The sequence below is a fragment of the Micromys minutus genome (genome assembly GCF_963924665.1).
Source record: "Micromys minutus genome assembly, chromosome: 26".
Classification (NCBI taxonomy): Eukaryota; Metazoa; Chordata; class Mammalia; order Rodentia; family Muridae; genus Micromys; species Micromys minutus.
Window position 1 is genome coordinate 779,924 of NC_137961.1, and position 26,625 is coordinate 806,548.

At 40.2% G+C, this 26,625-nt stretch overlaps 1 protein-coding gene across 4 annotated transcripts in view; it reads left to right on the forward strand.

The window, feature by feature from the left end:
- Positions 1–26,625, forward strand: part of JPH1 (junctophilin 1) — a 135,011-nt gene that overhangs the window by 63,839 nt on the left and 44,547 nt on the right. Inside the window, exons 4-6 of one of the 4 annotated variants that reach the window (XM_080938693.1) lie at positions 2,540–3,180; positions 9,275–9,370; positions 21,034–21,242. In XM_080938693.1, coding sequence (XP_080794819.1) covers positions 2,540–3,180; positions 9,275–9,355 — 722 coding nt within the window. In that variant the 3' untranslated portion in view covers positions 9,356–9,370; positions 21,034–21,242. Of the gene's footprint in view, positions 1–2,539; positions 3,181–9,274; positions 9,371–9,799; positions 11,828–21,033; positions 21,243–26,625 lie in introns of those variants that run through there. The other 3 variants (XM_080938692.1, XM_080938691.1, XR_013975565.1) reach the window with 3 other exon arrangements.

Sequence of the window (26,625 nt, forward strand, 5' to 3'; positions counted from 1 at the left end):
AGGAGAATGCCAGCCGCTTCCCTAAGCAACATCTTTAACAAGCTTTGTGGTCTCGGGTTGAAGTGTATATGCTCACACATTGCATTGTTGATTATTTACATGAAAGTGAAACATCTAATCTATGTTACTAAATGTTAACTATGCTTGCATTTCTCATAAATTAGAAGTCAAGGTATTGTTTATCACTAAAGGCCTGTGCCAACCACTAATCTTTACTATTTTTGGTTAAGGGAAGGATCCAGGGATAGATGGCTTCTAAGCTCACCTTCCAAATCTAAAATTCCATTTTTTTTTCCATGAAGAAAGAAAACTGAATAGTCTATTAGCTGTAAAAGTGATGATTCCTGGGCCTACTGGTTATTCTGACCAAAGTGAATTGTGTATTCAATTTCACAAATGTATAGTGAGTGACAGCTGCTTACAGGGTGTCGGGGTGAACAGTATCTGACTAGTCACAGATACTGCAGGACTTTTACAGATGGTTTTACCAGAAGGTTCTTCAGGGAATGTGATGTCATTTATAATCTTTCAACCTGTTCCTCTTTTCCTGGTTGGCAGTCTTGAGAGAACAACCGATTTTGGTTGAATGACTCTTTATTGCTGCAGTAAAGCCTTCGACGTGGGAATTGAACTTGTGTGTTTAGGACAGTCCTGCAACACTCACTTCTGAAGTTCAGACTGGATTCCCTGCTCTCACCCTTTGCCAGTTTCTGCTCTAAGTCTTTGTGCCAAATGTGTAGATTTCCTTTCTGTGTGGGATAGCGGGGCTGTTATCAAATGTAGAATGTTGTAGACCAGGTGACTTTTTCCCAAGTTGAATCCCCAGACTGGTGAAAACCTCTCAAAGGATTCACAGTTTCTGCCTATAAAAACATTGCCAAACTCTCAATGTTTATTTTAGTTTCCCTCCCTGGCAATAATGGCTGGTCCTGAGCTGCCACCACTCACCAGCTTTATGCAGCTGCTGTTGCACTGTAGTGCATATTGCTACACAGAACAAATGTGCCTTCCAAGAGAAAAGAGTCCAGGAAAAACTCTGCCCACTGCATTACATTAGCTGTTTGGCTTAAGATGAATTGAATCTTGCTCTAGAAAAATCAAGCTGTGTATCTTCATATTTGGCCCATGCTCACATGAATGTGCCATGTTGAAACCACTTCCCATTGGGGATAACCATATTAGGCTGGCATCAGGCAGAGGCCAATTTGACACCCATAATTTTTGCATGATTTCAGTCATTTATATCTAATGTGTAGAACCACCTGGATGGAGCACGCAAATTCAAATGACTCTGGCTTAGATTTCTGCTTTCCATTGAGTTGAAACCTCTGGGATGTGTTTGATAGACCACAGGGATGGGAACCACTGCTTGGGACTGCATTTGTTTTCCTTAAGCTTTCATAAGGACATAACGCTAGGCATTTTTAAATCTGAACATTGATAGCTGGGTATACTTCCAGTATTCTGTCAGTTTCTTTGAGTGCAGCAGATTTCAGCAACTCAGTTAATAGATGTAGCGGAACATCTCTGAAAAGCCTTAGTTGTAAGAGACTGAGCTAGGTAGACCTTTCCTGATACCACTTCTTTGCAAAGTTTTTCATCTTAGAAGTATGTCAGACTTCTAAAGGAGACAGAAATGCCAAGGCCAGTATCAGGAGTTAATTAAATAAGTACATTTGGTATAATCCAAATTTGGATTTCATGGGTCTATATTACTGCAGCTTGTCTTCAACTTAGGCTCCTAATGAGATTCATAAGTATGAATTATGATGTAGAAGGTTGTTTATTTAACTATTTATAAAGCACATTTAAAAGTGTTAACATTCAAATGTTACTTTTATATATACATATATAGACACTAAAATGTATAGCTTTAAATGTGGTCCTAACCAGTATTACCTGGCTTTTGTTATGTAGGTTCTGATGACTGAACTCAGGTCCTCAATCTTTTGTGGCAAACACTTTAGTTGCTACTTTTAATTAAAAGATTGAATACAAAGCCCAAGATGGCACCTTGTCTTGGACACTGCTGGTAAAGTGTCCTTGCTCTGAATGGACTGTACAGAAGTCATTCTAAAGAGCACAGCCCAAAGGCAGACATTGTTCTTGACCAGAAAGTTTCAGCAATGATTAAGAATACTCTCTTAGCAGGCTCTGCCTGTACAATGCAGACCTCTTTAAACTGCCGATCAGACAAAAACAAATTTATTTCTTTATTCAAGTTCATGCTTTCTGTACTTTAATTATAGGGTAAATGAGTTGGGTTTGACCAACATGAGTTCTGCCCTGTGCCAAACAACCATGTTCTTCAAGTAAAAAGTGTTAGATATTTTTATGGTGTCAATATACTATAAAGAGTGGCAAGTTTTAAAAGCATGTTCTAGTAATAATCCTTCCTTTGTACACTGAAACAAGTTCACACCTTGTAAATATCTTCAAAGGGAACTGATTAAATTAGCAAAAAATGATATGATAGTCATCTAGATTGGAAGCCTTAGAACCTTTTTTTTTCATTGTCCTTTCTGTTCCTTTTTTCCAGGCCCTGACTATATCAAACAAAGATTTCAGGAGGGGGTAGATATTAAAGAAAATCCAGAAGAAAAGGTCCCAGAAAAACCTCCGTCACCAAAGGAATCTCCTCATTTTTATCGCAAAGGCACCACACCCCCCAGGTCTCCTGAGGGAAGTCCCAAACAGAGCCACTCTCCCCAGCCTTCCTCCCCAAAGTCCATGAAGAAAAACCCCAGCTCAGGGGCAAGACTAAGTCAAGATAAAAGGAGCATGGCTGAGGAACAAGTGACAGCCATTGTCAATAAGCCCTTGATGTCAAAGGCTCCTTCAAAGGAACTGGGAGCAACTGTGTCTAAGTACTCTGGCCGCCACTATGTCCCCAACCCCAGCAATGGGGAGCTGCATTCTCAGTACCACGGTTACTATGTGAAACTGAACACACCCCAGCATCCTCCAGAAGACAGGGAGGATGACAGCAGAGTCAGCCAGTCTTCCTCAGCATTGGTACCTAGACCATCATCTAATAAGTGGAGTCCCCCTAAATCTGTGACAAAATCAGTTGCCAAAGAAAGCAAAACTGAGCCAAAAGCAAAGAAGTCTGAACTTGCTATACCAAAGAATCTAGCAAGCAAAGATACCTGCCCTTCCTCGGAAAAAGAAGCTAATTCTGTAAGTCTTGCATGAGCTTTTTTTCCCTTGGGTTTGTTCAAGGGGTAGTATGTCGTGAATGGTTTTATGGCTTGACCACATCGGGACAAAGATTCTCAGTTCACTGGGTTGTTTAGAGTAGAAAATGAGGTCTCTGAGCAGAAACCCTGTGCCTACTCAGCCACCCACTGCAGACAATTCAGGTAAGACTCAGGCCTGGCCAGCCCTGTGATACATTAGCAAGTGAATATCAGTATGTCTTGGTGAACTTCTTAATTACCTACTCAATGGCCCCTAGAAGGGAAACAAGGCCAAGTTCCCACAGCTAGCACCTTTCTGTCTAACAACTAGGAATTCTGAACCTTCCTTTGGTTCTTTATACAAAGGAATATCACTTGCAGCCATTGTAAATTCTCATAAATATGCAATTTGTATTTTACTTAATGAGCCAGGATCTGCAGCAAGAATATTTTTCATCCCAAACGAGGAACTTTTACAATATAATACATCTCCAGATGCAGATGTTCCTAGATTCGACTGTCTAGTAGATGCTAGCCATTGTTGATGAGTCTTAAACAGGTTAGATTTATTTTTACCAGTAAGCTTTGTGTTATTGATGAATGTCTACTATGTGTTCCTTGACGTGAAGTTGATTTGGTAAGTACTATATGGAACTGGGAATTTGTAGAATAAATAAACGTTTTTTTAGAATCTTTTTAAGTAAATGATTTAAAATTGTTATATTATATTGGTATGCCTCTGGGTGATCCCTTTCACTATGAAATACAATTCAAGAAGTAAGATACCACCACTTGGTGTGTATAGGCAATTTGAGAAATATGTATTTCTGGAATCCTGGTCAATAAGAATATAGACTATCAGTTTTTTATTTTTGTTCCATAGGGTTAATGAAATACAATTTTTAATGTCTCTATATAATATTGTTTTTTAAGTCTCTACTTTTTATTAGCTAAGTATAATTTAATCAGATCCAACTATATTAATAATGTCCTAAGAGGCAACTTCTGTGGCAGTGAATAGCTTTTAAGACAGGCTAATTATAAGATGCTTGAATATTTAGTAAGTATTTGTTATAACATGTTTGAACATTGTATGAAACAATCAGTTCTTATTAGACATTCAACGTGAATATTTATAATGAATAGGGCTTCTTGTATATATAGTATCCATTTACCTGATTAATAAGGGGTGGATCTAAACGGTGCCTTTGCAAATAAATATGATTTAATCTCCCATATACCACAATGGAAGCATGGACCCAGCATCCCCCTCATCAGTCTATGATAAGGAAAAAATATTATATTACCTATAAACTCTGTAGTAGTACTATGTGCTGGTAAACGCACTACCACTGTATTTAGAAAAAGCATAGGTTTTAGTAATGTGTAGAATCTTTTATTCACTTTACATTGCAGTCTCCCCACCACCACACACACATACACCGGGTGTTTAATATAGGTTCTTAATGTAAGCCAAGCAACTTCCAGCTCAGGCTTCTTGATCAAAACCCAAGCTGTATATGTATGAGATGGCCTCAGTAGCCCTACATTCCCCTTGAACTTGAGGCTTCCCCTGTGAATGATAGTCCAGTCCCAGGAGTCAGATTGATTAGCCCTCCATGAGAAAAAATGGTTCTTTCCTAATAGCATCAAGAAGCTGCCTTGTGTTCCTAGTGCCAGCCCTCTTTCCTGGAGTTAGGTGGTGACAATAGTTAGTGAATGACCATTGAGACAGTGGAGTGCTGCCTACTGTTCTGAGCAATCAAGAGCACTGTGCAAGTTCAACATTTGTAATGAACAGTTTAAAATTCTGACACAAAAGCAAGCATATAGAGCATGCCCATAATAAATCAGCCAGTACTCTGTGTGCACAGCAGTAGAAATTGCTATGTTCTTAATGTATGACTGAGTGAAGTTAATGCTCAGGGGACATTATTATTATCATTAGCAATGGCTTACTAGTTGAAGTATAAATGGCTCAATAGATTCCATTTCTTTATGTTCATCCTGGAAAGTGTCTAGAAAATGTAGAAAATTTTTTGAGATAGACACGTAGAGTAAATTAGTTACTTAACAGGCATGAGAAGGTGGGTCCCCGCAGATCGCAGCCCTAACATGGGCAGGATATCTGCTCATAATTTGACATCCTCTGTTTTTTTTCCTAACTGCCTGAAGGTTTCTTCTGGTGTAAACTAGCATCTGCCTTCCTGCTTCTTCCCATCACACCTGTCCCAGTCAGTCTGGGGAAACAGGACTAAGCTTCTCTTCATTTTGCTATTTTAAGCCACCACTGGCCACCACAGCCATATCTATGGCACTTCACCGTAAAGCTTTCCACCCAGTAGCCTACCCAAGGTGTCTAAAGAAAACCGAGGTAACAGCTTGGTACCTGCCAATTAAACCTAGCATCCCAGATTTTCTATTCCACCTGGTGGCTGTTAGAGCGAACTTTAACAATGGCACCATAAATGGGGCTACACTGGTGGGCTGAATATGAATGTGTATTAGGACATATACAGGATAAATATGTGTGTGTGTTGAGTAGGAAATACATATGTATGCATTTTTCATTTGGAATAACACATTGATTGGTCATTCATTGATGCCAGATTATAAGTAAAATAAAATTCTGGCCAAGCCTTTGAAGAGAGAGAGTTAAGGTACTAAAATGAACCCAAGACAATCTGTAAGCCCAGAGTACTAATCAGTTCAAAAGAGTTCATGTAAACTCACATCATCTTGCCAGGATTTATAAAATGGGAATTAAAAATTCACCTGGGGCTTAAATTTGTTTGTTTGTTTTCTTTTTGCTGGGATTGAGTCCTAGACCTTGTGCATGCTAGGAAGACATTCCACCATTGTAGTATGCAGTCCTATGTTTTCTAAGGCACACTGTAATTCTGTGTCCTGGGTCCTCTCTGGCCCTGAACTTTATACAGGTTTGTTCTTACCAAACTTTTCTCCATCCTTCATGCACTCATTATCTTGGGGAGGAATTAAAAGTGTTAGCCCCAAAGAATTGACACAATCCTAAACTGTACACTTAAAAAAGCAAAATTAACCAAAATATGAATAGCCATAGCATATATTTTATGCTCAGATATGATGTTGAAACATTATCTAGTATTTTGAACTCTAAGAGTTTCTATGTCTTAAGTTTGTCCTAGTTGAGAAACTACATGGATTAGAACTCACCATTTATTGCAGCTAGCTTCATTCTGTACGCCAGCCTGGCCTTGAACTGATAGCATTCCTCCTGTGTCAGCCTTCAGAATGCTAAGGTTTCAGGCATGAACCACCAGGACCTATTTATTGAATAGTTGGAGGTTAGTAAGATTTTCTGTTTCTTCGAGAGTTGAAAGATAAAGGTAGAAATGTTACTTTGCATATCTTCATTAGAGTTGTTTTTAAACTAAGGTCTGAGCTTTTGTAGAGATAGAGGAAAGAGCCTGGAGTACCCAGTGGACAGCATGATATTTAATTCTGCCTCTAAAGAACCTGGGTTCATAAATAGTTTGTAATAATACACTTAGCTTCATTATGCCCTTTAGTATGGAACTAATAATCTCATGTGCAGAACAAATAAAACCTAGGTGATAATCTACTTATTAGTTTACTACCTAGCATTTAAACCCTATTTTTTTCTTCCATGTACTTGGGGCTTAAGAAGTGGGGGTTGCTTCCTCTTTTCTAAAAGAGCCCTGTTTTCAGTCCTCACACCCCAATTTACTAACTATGCACTTGTTCTTCAATGGAGTGATTTCACCTGTGTTGTTAAACATTGTGGAGAGAGCTCCTACAGAGGCAGTGTGTTTTTCTTAAGCTCTGGCTGCATGAATGAACTAGACACCACAAGAGTCAGGCACTGGATACATAGTGAGGAAGAGGTCAAAGCTCTTGATACTGTGGCACTGAGACTAGGTAGGAAAATGACAATACAGCAACAGATGGCAGTAGACTGTGACAAGTGTCATGACAGAGAAAGAACAGGGCACTGTGACCTCCACCAGAGAGCTGCAGCCCATGATCACATGGGGTAGGTATCCTAAGCTAAACCCCAGCCTGGAAGATGAACACTTGACCAGATTTCCCTGTTCAATCCTGTCACCAGAGAAAGCACAATCAATGTCCCTGTAACCTTGTTTCCACACAAACTTATTTGGTGCTCAGAATGTGACTGCTTCCTCTGGTGTGTATTTAATTAGAACAATTAGTTTTGACTAGAAAGGTGGCTTCACAGTTGTGAGCATTTGCTGCTTTTGCAGAACACCCCGGTTTACTTACCAACACCCACATGATGGCATACACAAGCTCATAACTCCAGGAGATCCAACACCCTCTCTGGCATCTACAGACCAAGCACACACATGGGCACATGTAGATGACATAGAAGCCCTTGTATTCATAAGTTAGTAATGGGGAACTATGGAATGCTAAACACACCGGGTTATCTCTTTAAAGGGAGATATGTATAACCCCTTTTCTCTCCAGAAGACTGGAGATAGGTGTGGTTAAAAGCCTCCTGATCTTTGTACTGTGTGACTGAGACCACACTAGATCCTCCCTCAAACCTTTATCTTTAGCTGATCTGTTAATCTATAGAACCCATCTTTTATGAAAGATATCACTTATACTTGGTCAAATCTTAAGTTTCGCCATGCACACAAAATTGAATTATCTCCAGGAAACCTTCTTTTTTCCAAATTGTGCTGTTTAAATATGCCTAAAATAAATTACTTAAGGTCAGACTCTTGAAGTTTTAAACATCTACTGAGTCATTTTCAACTAAACTGCTTTCCTGACTCTCACAGATCAGTACTCCACAGGCTGTGATGTATGCAGAGACCACACACACACACACCAGTGAACTCCCACCAACACACATGAACATTTAGGCAATACACTCATACACATAAAAATAAACTTTTCAAAAGTCAATTAATTTACATTTGACAGAGAGGCATTCTAGAACACTACTATTTAAGAATTATGTGCTATTTTAATAATAATTTTTTTTAATGCCAAGGTCTTATAATTCGAATAAAGGCAGATTCTTTAGGTACCACCAAGCCTGAATAACTAGACCACGTCAGCTTTACTTATACAAATAAAAGCTCAGTGACCTTAAGGTTATTTGGTACTTATTCTAGTAAGATTTATCAAAATAGGAGTCTACTGTTGGTTCAATATACTTGATTCTACAGTGGTTTGGTTATGATTCAAGAAATAAAAAGTTAGACCTGAAAAAACTATCTTCTGTAAGCATTCAACTTCCTGTTTGTAGGAAGGAGGGAGTAGAACCCAGAAAGAGGCCCAGAAAAAAGCAAGAGTTGAGCTGAGGGCTGAGCCTGCAACTCAGCTGATAAGAGTATTTCCCTAGCATGCACAAATTTCTGAATTCAGCCCCCAGCCCTACATAAACCAGGAGTGGTGTTGTACACCTGTATCCCAGCACAGTAGGAAGCACAGACAGGAGGATTGTAAATTGAGAGTCATCCTCAGCTGCATAAAGAGTTCAAGGCCAATCTAGGCTACATGAGACCCTATAAAAATAAAAGCACCTCTGAGTGTTCTGAATTCTTCCTTGGAGGAATAAAACCCTCTGGTTTCATTATTTTCTAACAGCCTTGATGAGTGGCTGCTCTTCTTTTCTGACTCTTTCACTTCCTAAGGACAACTGAGTCCCACTACCTCCCAGTTCCTTTCCAGTGACCCTTCCCAGTGTGGGAAATGAATAGAGTACATTGTTACAGAAAATATTGAGATGGGGTCTTATTATGCAACCCTGCTTGTCTAGAACTCACTGTGTAAACCAGGTTGACTTTGAATTCTGAGTGCTAAGATTAAAGGTGTGTGCCACCTCGCACAGCTTAAAGACACTTTTTAATATAATTCATACCTACACTAATTTTAAGTGTAAGTTGGACAGTGACAACGTCTAAACATAGCATTACTGTTTTCATTTCATGCCTTAGTTTCTGCCACAGTGTTTGCATGCTTATATTTCTGCTCATTGGTTCAGGGTGATGGGTTTCTGTCAAGCAGCAATACTGACATGAAAATATTGTGCTTGCTCTGTTCTGTTTCTCCTTCAGGGCCCTAATTCCATCATGATTGTCCTGGTCATGCTGTTGAATATTGGGTTGGCCATTCTTTTTGTTCACTTTCTGACTTGATTGGAATTGGGAAAGGTAAGCATAGCCTTAATTTCTATAGAAAATCAGTCACAATAACATCGTTTTCTCCAATTCCAATTTACAATTCTTTTTAAACAATGGCATTGTCCTTCACTTTAATTTTGAATGTGACTCAGTATGGTTACTTATTGCTGTGACTGTTCTGACCCTTCAGTGAGGTCATGACAACTAATCAAGTTAGCCCACAGTTCTGTCTTGGTATCTTCATCCCTTTAACCACCACACCCCAGAATCAAGACACAGGCAAAGAGGCTTTGATTGGGATGGGATCACAAGAGAGATCAAACTTGAAAAGTTTAGCCAGAGGACCTTTCAGGTCCCCCAGGAATGCTTTGTGTCTTTGGGGGTCCTCTGGGAGCAGAAGCACACAGCCATGTTGGAAAGCAAAGCTTAATAATGATTCTTTTTTAAAATCTGCTGAAGCAGCCCCATCCGGCGAAGTTCTTGGCATTGGCTACTCCATCTGTCCTAGCAGAGTGTGACTAAACTGGAAATGTATGGACCTGCAATTTTTTTTGATGGAAGTCAACAGCTGCCTTACTATTTTACCATCTGACGTTTTTAGTAGGGAGCTGGGGAAAGAAGGCTGCCAGAGGAATGCAGTCTGAGGATTGTGTTGCTGTGGGCATGGTTCCAACATTCACTCCTATCTCATTAGAAGTAGGTAACAGCATCACTCAGCGGTCTTCTGTTGTGACCTGCTGCTGTAACATCATCTGGAATGTTCTGGAAGGGAATGTTTCATTTGCTTGTGTACGACTCTGCTCATTTTTTTGCTGTTTATTTAAACATGACGTCATCTTCCACCTGCAGTCCTAGCTGGATGAGAACACAGGTTGCATCTCAAGGAAAAGCAACAAAAGACTAGTTAAAAAAAATACATAGTGTTTATTTTTAATAGCAATACATTGTTTTCATGTTTATTCTTTTAAAACCAATAAAAGGTTATTTATCTTTAAAATATAGTGATCTGAAGGTATTATACCTTCCAATGAAATAATTTAATTTAAAATATTTTTAACATCATTGAGGTGAATTGTTAGTGCACTCAGGTGCTAAATTTTAAAGGCTGAAAAACAACAGAATTCTAAAAAGTGTAGTCAAAATGTTGTATGGATTGAAGTAAACAGTGGTTAAGGGTTCGGTTTCATTGCTGACGTATGTTACAACCAAATAAAATCTTGTCAGTGGCTCTGTTAATTCCCATGAAAGTTAAGCAAGATCTATTAATAGCTACTCTTCTCTTTCTCCACCCCACCCCCAACTCGAATTTTGGTTGAATGCCTTTTGGTTAGACAGTAAAGCTTTGTTAAGTCACTGCCCCATCTCTGCCTTCAATGTTTTTCAAAGTTGTTTTGTAATTCTATTTTAAATTTTAAAGGCTTAGATGGTTTTATTTTAAATATTTGTCCTTTGCTGTCCTGTATTGTTCTGATGTTGATTTTTTTTCTATTATATAATTTACTCAGAAGCATGCTTAATTAGGGAAACTACATGATCTTTATTTTAAAAAATTATTATTTAAAAAGAAATCAGGGTAGGAAAGGTATGTCTGAGACTCTTAAAGGCATTACCTTGTGGAGGGGGAAGTCTTCCTAACTTTTATCCAGAATTTCATGGTGTCAGCCAAGTCTCTTAACTAGAGGCCTTTGCAGATCAGAAAACAGTGTGTGACACTCCCCTGACAGCACAGATGAGGACCACATGCTTCGTCACCTACAGGTAGTAACCCAGTGGTGGTTTGTGCAGAAGTGCAATATATTGAGACTTGGATATGACCAATATGGATTTTAAAAGGCGGCAGAAAGAGAGCAAAGAAAAATAAAATTACAACTTGTATATTTATTTTTTACATTTTGCTTTGACTTTTAAAATTAGGGAGTCCATTTTTACTCAAGAACAAACTAAGTCTGTCTGTTGTCCCCATAGTCTCCCTGCCCCTTCCTACCCCTGATGCTCCTTATGCTGGGAAGGCTGTTTTTTTTTTTTTTTTTTTTTTTTTTAAGAAAATAGAATATTTAATATTAATAAGTGTTTATTTAAATGTGTAATGCTTTGAGAATAATGGGCAACAGAGAACTAAAGGATGTTTATAAAGTGAGCTTGTTGGCTCCATTTATAAATATATATATGATTTATAAGCTTTTTTAAAACAAAGCTCAAATTGTGGGTATTTTTCTAAAATGTGCACAGCTGTATTTTCCATGAAGGATCTTTCTAATGGGTTGTTATACTGTACTCTACATTTTGGACAGCACATGAAGTCTGCCAATGTATTTAATAAAACATGACTTTGTTTATTTAAAGTTTTTTTGCTGTGAAAAAGAACCCCCTTACCAGTGGGTTCCTTAATTTATAATCCTTGAAACCAAAATGTATAATGTACAGTTTCCACAACTGTAACTGCCCTAATAAAAATGTTGGTTATTAATAAAGTTGGAGATGTCTTTCCTTTGTGAGTGGATTATTGACTGAGGTGTGGGGAATGTTAGAGATGGTGGTATTAAAAGAGAGACCTTAGCAGGTTAGGAAGCTTGCTGCCAAGCCTAACTACCTGAGTTCAATCCCCAGGACCCAAACGGTAGAAAAACAGAACAGAATCATGAAAGTTGTCCTCTGACCTCCACACATAAACCATGGCATATGAGTTCACACACGTGCCCACAATTAAAGCAAATCAGTTGAAAAAAATTACAAAAGATATGTGCTGAAGAATTAACAATAGGAGACAAAGCCCAGCACAGCCATGGAGCAAAAAGTAGGCACTGTGTCTCCTTTCTTTTTATACCAGGACTTTTTCTCTTTTCTTTTTCTATGTTCCTTTTAAATAGATTCTCTTCTTATGTAATATATCCTAAATATGGTTTTCCCTCCCTCTACTCCTCCAAACCACTCCCCTCCAATCCAGATCTACTCCCTTTCTGTCAGCTAAAAAGGAACAGGCTTGTAAGAGATAGTGTAAAGATAAAACAAAACTATCACATCTAAGTTGAACAGGACAAACCAACAAAAGAAAAACGCCCACGAGAAGGCACAGAAATCACAGAGACCCACTCATTTGCACACTTCGAATCTCATAAAAACACTAAACTGGAAGCTATACTATATACACAGAGGAGCTGCTGCAGGCCCTGTGCATGCTGCCTCAGTCTGTGTGAGTTCATGAGCTTTTTTCATGATGATTTAGAGGGTCTTGGTTTTTTTTTTCTTCCAGTGTCCTCCATCCCCTCTGGCTCTTACACTCCTTCCTCTTCCTCTGGGGGAGGGATTTGATAGAGGCATCCCATTTACAGTGTAGCAAGGTCTCTGTGCACCTGGCTGTGGGTCTTTGTATTTGTTGCCATCTGCTGCAGGTGGAAGCATCTTTGATGGCTAAGCAAAGAACTGATCTTTCAATATAGCAGAATATCATTAGCAGTCATTATATCACTATGGTGTTTCTGGGGAGGAGGGTGTTGGTGCTGTTGTTTGTTTGTTCATTTGTTTGTTTCATTTTGTTTTAGACTAGTAGTATTTGGATTTACCCTAAGTCCCTAGGCTATCTAACCTCTGGTTCTTGGTTACCTAAGCAGAATTGGGTATGGGTTCTATCTCTTGGAGTGGGCCTTCAGTCAAAATCAGTTATTGGTTGGTCATTCCCACAGTCTCTGTGCCACCATTGCAATAACATAACTTGCAGGCAGGACACCACTGTAGACCAAAAGGTTTGGGCTGCCTTGATAGTTGTGGTTTGGTTTGGTTGTAATAAGTGTGCAGAGTATGCTCCTGTACCAGCAACACTAGAACACAGGGTTGAAGGCTATATGTTGGCACCAGCTCAATGTCTCTATGTTCAATGAGTTGTGTGAGTATTGTCTTCAGCAATGGGACTTGGTGTCAGCTTGTGAAGAGCAACTTATGGTCTTGGCCATAGCCTGGGTTGTTTAGGAATTCCCATGGGACTCCTTTAACAAACAACTCAATTAGATGTAACCCAGTCACATCACTGGAAGCTTTCTTTGGTGACAAGACATAGCTAGTTGTGACTCTGTCTCCCCCCCCCCAAATTTGGAAATTTCATTTAGATTACATTTTATTTGTTTAATTTAAGGAGTTTCTACTGTATTGAGCTCCCATACTACCCCTCAAATGCCCCTGAATTTTTAGCTGTTTCTACCTGTATTCCCTCCTACAACTCCCTCTCCCCTTTCCACTTGATCCTTCTGTTCCAACCCCCCACTCATCTGTCCATAACTATCTATTTCTGATCCCCTTTCCTACCAAGTTCTATCTGTACCCTCTAGTCTTTTACTCTATACCTAACCTCTTTGACTCTATAGATTGTAGTTTGGCTAACACTGACTTAACAACTAATATTCACATATAAACAAATACCATATTTGCCTTTCTGAGTCTAAGATACCCAACTCAGTATGATTTATCTAGTTCTATTTATTTGCCTACCAATTTGTGGTGTTTTTTTTTAATATCTGAATAATACTTGATTCTGTAAATCACATTTTATCTTTTCTTCTGTTGAGAGACATCAGGACCATTTCCAAAGTTTGGCCATCATGAACAGAGCAGCAGTAAACATGGTAGAACAAGTGTCCCTGTGGTAGGATGAAGTGTCCCTTGGGCACATCCCCCTAGTGTGGTATAGTTGAATCCCACAAGAGATCAATTTCCATCTTTTAAGCAACTGTCATGCTGATTCCCATGAGTGGCTTTCTCAGGCAAACTTGTAAAAATGTGAAGATATTGGGCATTCAGTAAAATCCATGTTTTTTCCTGAACAAAAGCAATGAGGTCCCATTTCAGGACTGTATATGTTACAACTTTATCATTTATGGCACATGGTAGAAAAAAATAAATACTTTCAGCATCCTGTGCAGTAAAGGTGAACACAGTGGAAAGAGAGGTCAAAAGTCATCTAACTCTCATTTTCTATGGGTGTTTGGATAACTGCATCTAACTAGTACAGCAGTGTCTAGTGGGCAAACAGTTGACAGAAAGACCAAAGAACTACCAATGGCATTTTAGGAGCAACTTTTTCTCCCACAATCTCAGCACTCAGAGGGCTGAAGTAGAATGGTAGAATCCAAAGCCAGCCTGAGCTACAGTAAAATAAGAGCGAGCAGCTTTACATCAAGTGATTGGCTCAAATAAAAAGTTATCAGGTTAGAAACATTAACAGCCGTCACTTATATGAAAGTGTACAATTATCATTTAAGTTGCACTAGACATGCCTTGCATTATTATATGGCGGCCAAGGAGAAAGATTTGAATAATTTGTACTCAATTGGTAGAACTGTTTATAGGGTGGATTAGGAGGTGTAGCCTTGTTAGAAGAGAAGGTATGTCACTAAGGGTAGACTTTGAGGTTTCAGAAGCCCAGGAATTCCCAGTCTCTCTCCCTCCCTTTCTCTCTCCCTCCCTTTCTCTCTCCCTCCCTTTCTCTCTCCCTCCCTTTCTCTCTCCCTCCCTTTCTCTCTCCCTCCCTTTCTCTCTCCCTCCCTTTCTCTCTCCCTCCCTTTCTCTCTCCCTCCCTTTCTCTCTCCCTCCCTTTCTCTCTCCCTCCCTTTCTCTCTCCCTCCCTTTCTCTCTCCCTCCCTTTCTCTCTCCCTCCCTTTCTCTCTCCCTCCCTTTCTCTCTCCCTCCCTTTCTCTCTCCCTCCCTTTCTCTCTCCCTCCCTTTCTCTCTCCCTCCCTTTCTCTCTCTCTCTCTCTCTCTCTCCCTCCCTCCCTCCCTCCCTCCCCCTCCCTCTTTCTTTCTCTTTCTCTCTCTGAATTACATTTATAGATCAATGTGGACCAACTCTTAGCTACTGCCTCAGTGCAATGAATGCCTGACTATTGCCCATGATTGTCGTGGATTCTAACCCTCTGAAACTGTAAGCACAAAATAAGCTTTTATCTGTGAAATGCCTTGGCCATGGAGTCTTATCACCACAACAGACAGTACTAAGGACACTCTGATTTGTAAGGATGCATGTGGCATAAAGGATTTGGCATAGTGTCTCACCCTTCATGTGTACTGTGCTTTCCTCAGTATTTCCTTACTTGGTGGTTTTTATTTTCTTCCAAAATATCTGTTCAATGTAGTCTTTCCCTATTTTGTGATAACCCTGTCCATTGTATTCTTTAGAAATCAGTTGACTAATCTAGAATATCCTAGCATAACATAACATTGGGTTGTCCAAACTATTAACAATCTATCTACATTTGTGTTGATGATCTAAATACCTGTTACCAAGAAGGCACACCAACCTCGATATACCTCCCAACTTTGCAGAAATTATACCCCTATTGTGTGCTCACTACAAACCTGAAAAGCCTCAGTTCTTCATTGTTTCTAACCATAGTGCCTTATGTGTCTCCCAGTCCAGTTTCATGTAATGTGGTCAGATAAATGGGGATATCACTTCAAATAAATAGGCATAAGAAGTTGGGTAAGGGAGATTACTCGGTGTGTAAAGTGCCACAAGAGCATAAAGATCTAAGTTTGAATCCCTAGTACAACACAAAAGTTAAGCCTGGGGACATATGTCTATAGCCCCTCCTGGGAATGGGGGACAGAGACAGGAGAGTCCTAGAAATCCTCTGTTCATCCAGTCTAGCCAAAATGCAGAGTTCTGGATTAAGTAAAAGAGCTCACCTTAAAAAAAAAATAGGTGGAGAAAGTAGAAGCAACTTCATGATGACCTGTAGTCTCCATGTGATCACACATAGGCATGTGCACACACATACACCACAAATGAAAGAGGGTGAAGGGGAGAGGGAAAAAGGCAGGTCATGAGTTCAAACATGTTGGCATCCCTTTTTCTTAAATGCGAAGCATTTGCTTTCCTTCAAGTCTTCCCATAACATACCAGTTTCTCTATTCTCACCAAGCTCGTGTCTCTTTTACAATACATTTTTATTTACATTCCAGTTGCTGCACACCCCCAGTCTCCCCTCTCAGTTCTTCATCCCTTTTGCCTCCGAGAAGGTGCTCCCCAACCCCAGCAGGACTTCCCCTTCCCTGGGGCCTCAAGTCTCTCAAGGATTATGCATATCTTTTCCCACTAAGGTCAGACCAGGTACACCTCTGCTATATATGTGCCAGAGGCTTCAGACCAGTCCATATATGCTCCTTGTTGGTAGCTGAGTATCTGGAAGCTCCCTGGGACCTGGGTTAGTTAAGACTACTAATCTTCCTATGGGGTCATTCTCTCTTTCAGTTTCTTCGATCTTTCCCCTAATTCAACCATAGGGGTCCCAGATTTCAGTCCAATGGTTGGTGTATCTGCTATCTGCGTCTGTCTTAGTTGCAGGTAGGACCTCTCAGAGGACAACCATGCCAGGCTTACATCTGTAAGCACATCATAGCAAAGTAGTGTCAGGCCTTTGTGCATCCCCATGAGATGGATCCCACCAAGTTGGGCAAGTCACTGGACCCAAGAATTATTTTGGTATCTATGAAATGAAAACCTGAATGGGTTTGTTTTTGTTGTTATTGTTTGCTTGTTTGCTTGCTTGTAATCAAAGTTTCAGTTTACTCCTTGCAACAAAGGGGAATATGTATATATGTATAGTCTCAATGTATATACGGGCTCGTTTTAACAATAACCTTTTTGGTTTTAGTAATTTTTACTTTGCCATCAATATAATATATAATTTAATTCATGCAGTTCCACCAGCCTATGGCCATTAAGTCATTAATCTTGCCTGAAGGAATGTCCTCTGTATATGGAACCCTTGAAATTCATACAAATCAATGTGTTTCTTCACAAAGGCTAGTGGCAAAAAAAAAAAAAAAAATGCAAAGCAATGTATGGTCATGAGAAGGTATATTTGGGCCTATTGATGCATCTCACATGATAGGCCTAGGAATGTTCAGTAATGCTGAAGACTCCTCAGACTGAGTATACCTACTCATTAATGCCTGTTGCACAAACTGAATGATAAAATGATACAGCTAAGGTATATAAGGAAAGAGCTTGGCAAAGGTCTGTCTACTGATGGTGCTTGGTTATGGGATTGGTGCATGGGGGCCTCAGTCTTACCACTGATAGGCAGCAAGTATTAACAAGCCTAGTGTTAGAATTGTCATGGTTATGAACACAGGCAAATGCTTGTGGCTTTAAATAAAAATTAGAATCTATTTAATCAGAAATAGCATGGACAAGTGATGCTGTTAGATCATTTAGTAACGTGTAGCATAGCAGCCACTCATTTATAACCTCTACCATCGAGAAAATGGTTAAAAGCTACATCTGCTACTGCTCAGTGACGACTGTCCGAGGGTTTATCTTCAGTCCAGCGTTAGCCACACCTCTGTGCTTGCCTTTGCTAATTGATAGGAAGCAATTCTACTTTGAATTTGTTTCATTATTTTAAAGAAAACCTGACTGAAAAATAATCTACTGAAACTTTAAATAACTTTTATAACATTAAAACAGACTTTTTTTCTTTCACCCTATCTCATATTATATTGAATACAAATGTGAAAACACTCTTAAGTGATTTTTCAAACTTTAATAAGTGTTGGCACTTCCTTTCATCCTTTTCTGGCATAGTTTCTTAAGAGCAAGTCCAAGAACTTTCATATTTTTTCCTCTTGGTTTTGTTTTGTGTTTTAGCGGTACTAGGGATTGAACTCAGGACCTAACACATGCTTGGCAAGTATGCTACTGTTATCTGTCTTGCAGCCCTCTATTTTGAGACAAAACATCATTATATTGCTCAACTGGTCCTGAACTTGTCCTATAGTCTAGGCAGGTTTGAATTGTGCTCCTCCTTCCTCAAAGTTCAGAGTGACTGCCATTAGCCATCCATAAGCCTGGCTTAGAGTTTTTCATTACTAACAGTCCCCTAGGTGGTCCTCAACCTTCCCTATGCTGTGACCCTTTAGTGCAGTTCCTTCTATTGCAGTGAACCCCAACCATAAAATTATTTCCAGTGCTGCTTCATAACTAGTTTTGCTACTGTTGTGAATCCTAATGCAAATACTTTTTGGAGATGGAGGTTTGACAAAGGTGCCGCAACCCAAAGAGGTGCACAAGTATCAATGAGCGCCTGCCTTCATAAGCTCAGCTTAGCTGCATAAATAAAAGACTGAAATGCAGACATATATATCAACATAGTATTTAATGTTTACAGAAACTTAATAAGCCAATAATTTTCTCCTGCTTGCATAAAAGAACACCAAGGCTCAGAAGATAGACAGGACTGTTTTATAGTACACACCTGCCAAGTTGCAGGCCCAAGTTTCACATCCTGGGTGCACTCTATTCTCTGTCTCAGGCAGTTTAGATTCTGTTCTCTGGCCACTAAGTGGTTAAAACACCAGGCACAGTTAGAGCTCTTTTACTGCCAAGCTAAGCAGGAAGGATGAGTTTATGGTGTTGGTGCAACCTGACATTAATATCTGAGGTGGACACTGATGCATATTCTGTTGGTACATAAGTCGATCTCAAATACATGTAGTAGTTTTTCTATAGACATTTCTCTTAAACCAGATAGGATGTTGGACCTCATCCTTGTAAGATTTGTACACTCAGATCCTTTGCTTTTATCAGAGAGTTCTCACATTCCTCAGCCTACATACAACTCCCTCTGTCCATCTGTGTAGATTTTCTCCCTTGCTTTTGACTGGTTTTTAAAGGAAACAAAACATCATTAATGATGACGATGGTGTTTGCATGTACAAATTCCATCACATCCTTCTGACTTCCCTCGGTGACCACTGACCTAGAAGAGGAAGCTCCATTGCCAGAGGAAGGCAGACACTAACAGGAAGCATGTCTGCTTTTGAGAAAACATCCTGCTCCTTATTTTTGTCCACAGATGTGTGTAGGACTTAAGGAGACAGTTCTTCAAAAAGAAAAGATAAGTTCCTCATCTGCATCAGAGCCCTCAGGCCTGAGATTTTTTCCATAGTCTGATGATAATAGGCCATGTATAGAAAAGAAAATGCACTGGTTAATAAATTGGAAAAAATACTCATTCTCAGCAGTGGCTACAGAAATTCAAATGATACTATTAAAATCTAGTGGATGCCATATTGATTATATCCTAGGCTGAAAAAGAAAAGTCTCTGAAGAGAGCTAAACTGGGCACTCACATTTCTACTGAACAGTGCCAGGCAGCTTTCCTGCTCACAGCTCTCCAATGCTGTAGAGAATCCATTCCTCAGAGACTGTCTACTGTACCCTGTTGGTCCTCTGTTTAACAATCCTCTGGTTTTCTGTTTCTACCCAAAGCTTCATTTCTAACAGAAATAGACAGTTATTCCTTATGCCCTATTGTCTGAAACAATGCCACACACATATAGCATTTATTAGCTGATTAATGCTTAAACAATACTGCCCTTGGATCCTCAAGATCCTGCAAAGTCGCCATTTTTTACAACATGCTTTGAGGACCCTACCATCTAGTTCTGGTTTTCATTGCCAGTGCCTCTGTGCTACATGGAGAAGGGATGTTGACTTAAGGGAGAGAAAGACATCTTGAGATTTAGAAAAGTACTTGCTTCCACTTTTCAAATCTTGCGGCTGAGTACTTTTCTGCAAATGGTTTGGTGAGCAACTTGTTCCTATGTCTAATAAGGCCAGCAGATCCACCATGGCTGCACCAATGATTTCTCAGCACTCTGAAAAGACTAAGCTGGTTAGATGGCATAATGGATGCCAGGAGTTTATTTCAGAGGTGAGAGATCCTGGTTCCTTATTTATTTCACACTGGCAACTATGGGGTGAAGAGAAATGAGCAGATTAAAGTGGAGAGAATTCGATCAGAGTGTTGAGTGATCTGGTGTGGAGAGTAAGGGAAAAGAAAGATTCACAAGAACGGCATCCCTGGCCTGAGCAGCTGAACTCTCTGGTGCCCTTAACTACAGGGAGTAGGAGGGGAGGAGCAAGTGACCTCCAATGAACCAAAGATATTGAAGTCAGCTTTAGACATGGACCTGAGGTGTCTGAGACATGCCAGTTAGATGGAATGTCATTGGATACACAAGAACACTATGCAGGGGATCCAGATATGTACTGAATGTAGCATGGAAACATGTATTTTTAAGTTATTACTTGTTCTGCCTATTACAATGTATTCTTCCTGCTCCCTTGGTATCAAGCAAGTCCCTCGGTATCTTCATGTTGTTCCTAGCTGTTACCACCATCCATCTCCAGTGGAGTTTTTGAGCTTATTTTCATTGCCTTTCTCTCTGTAGTTTGTTTTGTTGTTTGTTAGTTTATTTGTTTGATAAGGGGCCTCACTTTGTAGCCCTGGCTTCCCTAGAACTCACTGTGTAGACCAAGTTAGACTTGAACTACAGAGATCTGCATCAACACCTCTGTATCTGAGGTGCAGCGTTTAAAGACATGTGCCACCATTCCCAGATTTACAGCTTCTCTTAAGGGAAAAAAAAATCTACAGTGCTTACTTTTAATATTATAAAAATATTTGAAATTGTTACAATAACCTATTTTAATCCCTTAAGTTGATGTCACTAATCACAAATACATGGTTTTTCTAATTCATTTTATAACAAGGAAATTGAAAATGAAACTTCTATGGGTGGCTATTGATGTTTAGCTTTTACTGAATTGTAAAGGGTCTAGAAACTTTTTCTTGATAAGCTGGAACATGGGCTTCACAGGACCATAATCTCCATGTGCATCCCCCTTCCCACTCCAGGTGAACCTGGTGATGGTCTCCTTCCTATACTCTTAGCTTCCCTTGCATCCGAGCCTCCTGCTGAAGGTAGCAACACCAGTATTGTCATCTACTTGGAGAGATCCTCTAACTTACCTATAGATAGAGGAAGAAGTTGGAAAAAGAAGAATCAGAGCTCCTTCGAGCCATGGGAAACCAAAAGTGTCAAAATTTCCTCTTCTCTTATGGCCTTTCAGTTCTTATCCACTGGAAAAAACAGCCACCTCCTCCATGTGTGTGAAGTCAACTGATCTACAGGATATCACTGGAAGGTAGCTAGAAAACTCAGCTGCTGAAATACCTCTGTATGGCAACAAGCTATCACTGGGTAATCCTTGTTCTCGTACCAGATAAGTTGACTTCCTGCACTTAATGTGACAGCTAGGATCGTGTGATCTCATTCTGGTTCAACTCAGTTGGATCTTCTGGAAAACATTTTGTTTCTTGGATAAAAGAGAAGTGGCTATCAGAGAAGCCAATGATGCTAAACCATTCTCATGTTCATTCAGATTCACTCTCTGCCTGTGCGTCCCTCCTTTTCCTTTGCCCTTGCCCATCTTGAATATAGACGTGATACATTATGCTATGGCTGTGATCTTGCAAGCAAGAAGCAACAGAGGCAACAAGTATAAGACCAAAACCCAAGAAGACTTGAAAGCAAAAAGTTGGGGAAAGCCTGGATCTTTTAATACCGTTGTTGAATTCTTCACGCTAAGAAATATGTCCTTGCAGTCTAATCCCCTCCTTTCAAGGTAGTAGCTGTTATTAAAATAAAAAGGAAAAAAACAAAGCTTATCAGTCATATTCATGTTTGTCATTTGTACCTACATGAAAAATAGTTTGAAACTGTTAACAGCCTAACTCCTCTCTGTGCTTCAAAGAGCTATTCTTCTAAAACACAGAAGACCCTGAATTGACACCACACTACCCTGAGCCCACCTCCCAAGCCTAACTAGAAATGTCCCATCCTCTGCAGGCCTGGCCACTGCTACAGCCCTACAAATGACAGTAATGGCAACCTATGCACTGGATACCAATTTCCCAACTCTGATATTCAGGCTGGCCTGTCACAAATGCTCTATGAATGATTGACTATTTTCCTTATTCATGGCAATGAATAACATGAAATAACCATTATCATTCCAAATTTTATTAATTAAAAACAAATCAGACAGCATAGGTGGCTTGCCTACCCAATGGCACCTACACAGGCCTGTACTAAGTAACTCAGCTAGAATTTGAAACCAAATTCTATTTTTGAAGCCTGTCTCATAGGGTTCGTAAGAGCTGGCTTCCCAGATAAACAGCATTGCCAGTCACTGAACCTCCAAGCAGAAACCATTATTCCTTCCACACATCACTCATGAGCCCCTCTTTTCCATGTCCATTGTTCCTACTCCAGCTTAGCTTGTTAGCTGAAGGGATCTCTGACACACCCAAACTGGAGTCTTTGTCAGCCTCTGATCTGTTTCAATCATACTAATATCAGAAATCACTAGAGCCCAAAATGAAAGCTTTCAAAAACTGCAACCCAAGCCAGAACTTTATTCAAAGATATGCACTAGCTTCTTTGCCACACACCCCCATGACATTAGTAGAAACTGGCCCCCAAACTCTGACTTTTTGATGCACAGTGCCTATTGCCTAAAGAATGGTTACCATGCTGTTGGGTTTCATCCCCTGCAGAGTCTTATCTTTCCAACTGGCCCTGGGGACTCTGCAAGACAAGACCTTGATCAGTCCTCAAGCTCACAGGAAACTTGAGAGCAGTCTCCTCATCCACAAGCTTGTTTTGTTGCCCTCAGAAACCATCAGCCTGTATCCTGTTCCTTGTACAAGAATACTGCCTGGGGTCCCTGAGTTCTTGGGAGATCCCTGCAGACCAGACCAGCCCATTTCAGCTTTGTGTGGGCACAGGCTGCTGTGCTCCGTCCTATGACAGCACTTTCAGTGGAGAGATGCAGCCTTAAGGTTAGTCATTTCATAGTCATAACTGGACTGAAGATTAACTGTTCTCCATAATTCAAACTACAGAAAATAAACCCCAGAGGAATGCTCATTCTTGAGAGGCGGTCTTCTGGTTCTGCATCTCCTCTATCCTTTAAGCTACGAGTTCTCTATTTGTTTCCTCCCTTGGGATGTCCTGTTTAAACCTGTCTCACTATGTTTTGATTCCATGCATATAAAAATTCCTTTCACTATAGTAACCATTTTCTTATTAAAAAAGATTTCATAATATCATATAGTATACCAAAAAAATCAAAACTTTTAAAAAAACTACAGAAAATAATCACACTCATGAAAATATATATATTTATAAATTATATTTTTATACACATCAAAAGTGGGCACAGCTGCAAGGCCCTGGGTTCTATCGCAAGCACTGAAGAAGGCAAAGGAAGAAAGTAAGCACAAATCTAAGAAGACTGAGACCACTCAAGTATTTATCTTGGGGTATGATTCTCCTTTCATTCAATATGGCTCTGCCTCTGTTTTCCCGTGCTCTGTTCTCCCTCTTCTCATCCGGCAGGCTGCCAAACACATAGAGACATATGGCAACATTTGCTTCATTGCAGTCTCCCATTCTACACACACACACACACACACACACACACACACACACACACTGACTTCTCAGATCTGGCCCACGTCCCATAAAGAAACATACCTGTTCCAAAGAAAAACGAAGAATGGATAGAAGGTAAGGTACAAAAACAAACCACAGATTCTATACAAGTACATTAGTGACCTTTTGCATTTACGTCAGCCTTTCATACTGACGTCTTCCCAGTCCAGTGATAGAAACTAATATCCAAGTATCTCCAGTTGATGTCCATATACTGCTTACCGAGGCACATGCCCCTGACATATCTACAATGGACATGAAATTCCCTCCTTAGCTAAACTCACTTCCTCTGGTTGGCCCACACCACTTCCACTTACAGAATTGCACCCCCCAGGAGCCTCTCTTACATCCCAACTCTGGCCCTTCTACTCCAAGATCCAGCTTCTGATACTAACCAAAGACAACCGCATACTTTCCAAAAGCAAGACATACACTGTTACTAGCACTGCCTCCCACCTGCACCTTGTCTTCCAGCGACTGTGTGATGGGGAAGGAAGATGAGTTTTGGACTTCAATCCCCAGGACAAGCCTTACTTTCTGGGGCAGCATGGGCATGTTGTTTAAACTCGTCCAGCCCCAAATCTCTCAATGACAAAACAGACACTTAACCTATGCCTCTCTGGTTTGCTTATCCAGACAGACAGCTTACCTATACCAAGATGGCACAAGGTCCAATGGCTCTTATTTACATCTTTTCTAGTCCTCAGTATCCTGTTAAATCCACATTGTCATTACAAATAGTCACATAGCTGAAAGCATTGTAGCAGGTCCTGAGACCTGACTACACTAATGCCAAAGTCCTGGACCTAATGCTTCTCCACCTGTAGAGCAAAACTACTTTCCATCAACACCTCCATGGCATATCAGAACCTCATTGCCTCTGCTAAGGATATCCTCATCTCTCACAGCCAGATCAAACAGGACCTTCTTGGTCCTGGTTACCTGACTGCCATTTAGAATTCCCACCTTCTGCTATACAAAAAGCCATCGTACTTCTACTTCATATAAGATCTTGTATCATCCCCCTTTGTACCATGTCTATTTACTCATGTCCCTTTTTTTCAATATTTTAAAAGAAAAAGTGATAATCTGACTCATCATCAACCTCATAGTACTTAGCATTAGGGATATTTTTATATAAAGGTAAATATGCAAATACATCTGTTGGACAAACTTTCTTCCAGAATATACCTATAGTTCCCTAGTTTCTTCAGAAAGCCCTTCTGCAGCTCTAATTTTATCTCCATGAGAATCTTCAGCATTGTTTTGCTACAGTTCCTTTTTGCCTTGTTGATGGAAGGACTTTTATTTGAAAGACCGACCTGGGTCAAACATCTTGTTTGGGTTTGTCTCTTCATGATTTTGTGTCCAGCCCAGCCACATGTCAGTATGGCAAACCAGTCACTGGGCTGAGGCTCACAGAAGAAGCTTGCCTGTTAGGGTCATAGAGATCACCAAATGAAACTAATGCAACCCATAGTTCTTCAGCCTCATCTTCCTCAGGGAACCTGGAAAAATGAGTGTCTACCCTGGGCCTTGAAAAAATTTAAGGTCCTTCCTTTTTTTCCTCTGGTCCCTCAACAACCCCTCCCTACCAGAAGCCAGGGAAACCTGATGCCCACCCTCCTTAGAGACCCTGAAACTGATCTGAGATGCCCTCCTGAAGCCCCAACAGATCACCCGAGAATGCTGCAGTAAGGGTATGGTGAAGGATCTAACATCTCAGAATAAGGCTGCTTAGTTTGGAGGGTTGGTTTGAGCTAGTTCATCTTCTGTAAGAACACTATGCTAGGTGCCACAGGAAACACAAAAGCAAAGCCCCTCATCTAAGACCTTACCAAAGGAGATAAACAGTTCTGACTCTGACCCCAGCCACAAGGATGAGACACATGTGTACAGCAAAAGTTAAAAAGCAGCAATGGCTGCTGCTTCATCATCTAAAGAATCAGTGGCCAAACAATGTGCTCGTGAGGGCCTCTAGATGGCACATGCAATTATTGTCTATAGCCACAAGCAGTTAAAGTTCAGATCAGTGTTTCTCATTTCCAGAGAACAAATTCTTAGTGCCAGAAGCCACAGCTGCCTTGAGGCAAAACCTCATTTGATGGTATCTTGGCTACCAAGCAATGTTGGCAGACAAAAGGAAACACACCAATTATCTGCATTTACAAGTTTAACAAGCAGTGTTTCCCCCTTTTGAGGCATCTGCTGCCCTCTTATAATATTTTCACCAGGAGGTGCCATCAGGAAAGCAAGTCTCTTTGCATCTAGAAAGAGATAAACAGGGTTTCAATCCAGGTAGGAACCACATACAAGCAGGCAATAGGAATAAGCTGGAGAGGAAAGCAGGGTCCCTGGTTGATTCCTTACTCTCAGCTTTTCTTTCTAAGATGCTTATCGATTTGTATTGGACCAACCTATTGCTAGCCAGAGAAGAGCACAGGGACCTGCTGATATTGCAGGCAGTTATATCACCAGCTACTGTAGGATCCTCAATTGGTGGTACCTTCTGGGCATTATGGGACCTTTAGGGGATAGAGCATTGTTGGGAAAAATAGTTGCTGGGGTCAATGAAGTTTTATAGTGGCATATACCTAAAGGAAGCTCCATTTTATCACAAGAACACTTGTTCAGCTACATTCATAACAGCTGTATTTGTAATAGCCAGAAATGGGAAACAACTTAGATGTCCCTCATCTGAAAAATAAAGAAAAATCAATGAATTTGCAGGCAAATGGATGGAACTATAAGAGATCATCCTGAGTGAGGTAAGCCTGACCAAGAAAAACTAACATAGTATATATTCACTTATAAATGGACATTAGCTGCAAACTAAAAGACAAACACACTACAATCCACAGTCCCAGAATGGCTAACTAACAAGGAAAACAGAAGTGGGGACATAGAATAGATTTCTCCTATGGACTGGGGGCAGGTGGGATTGGGAA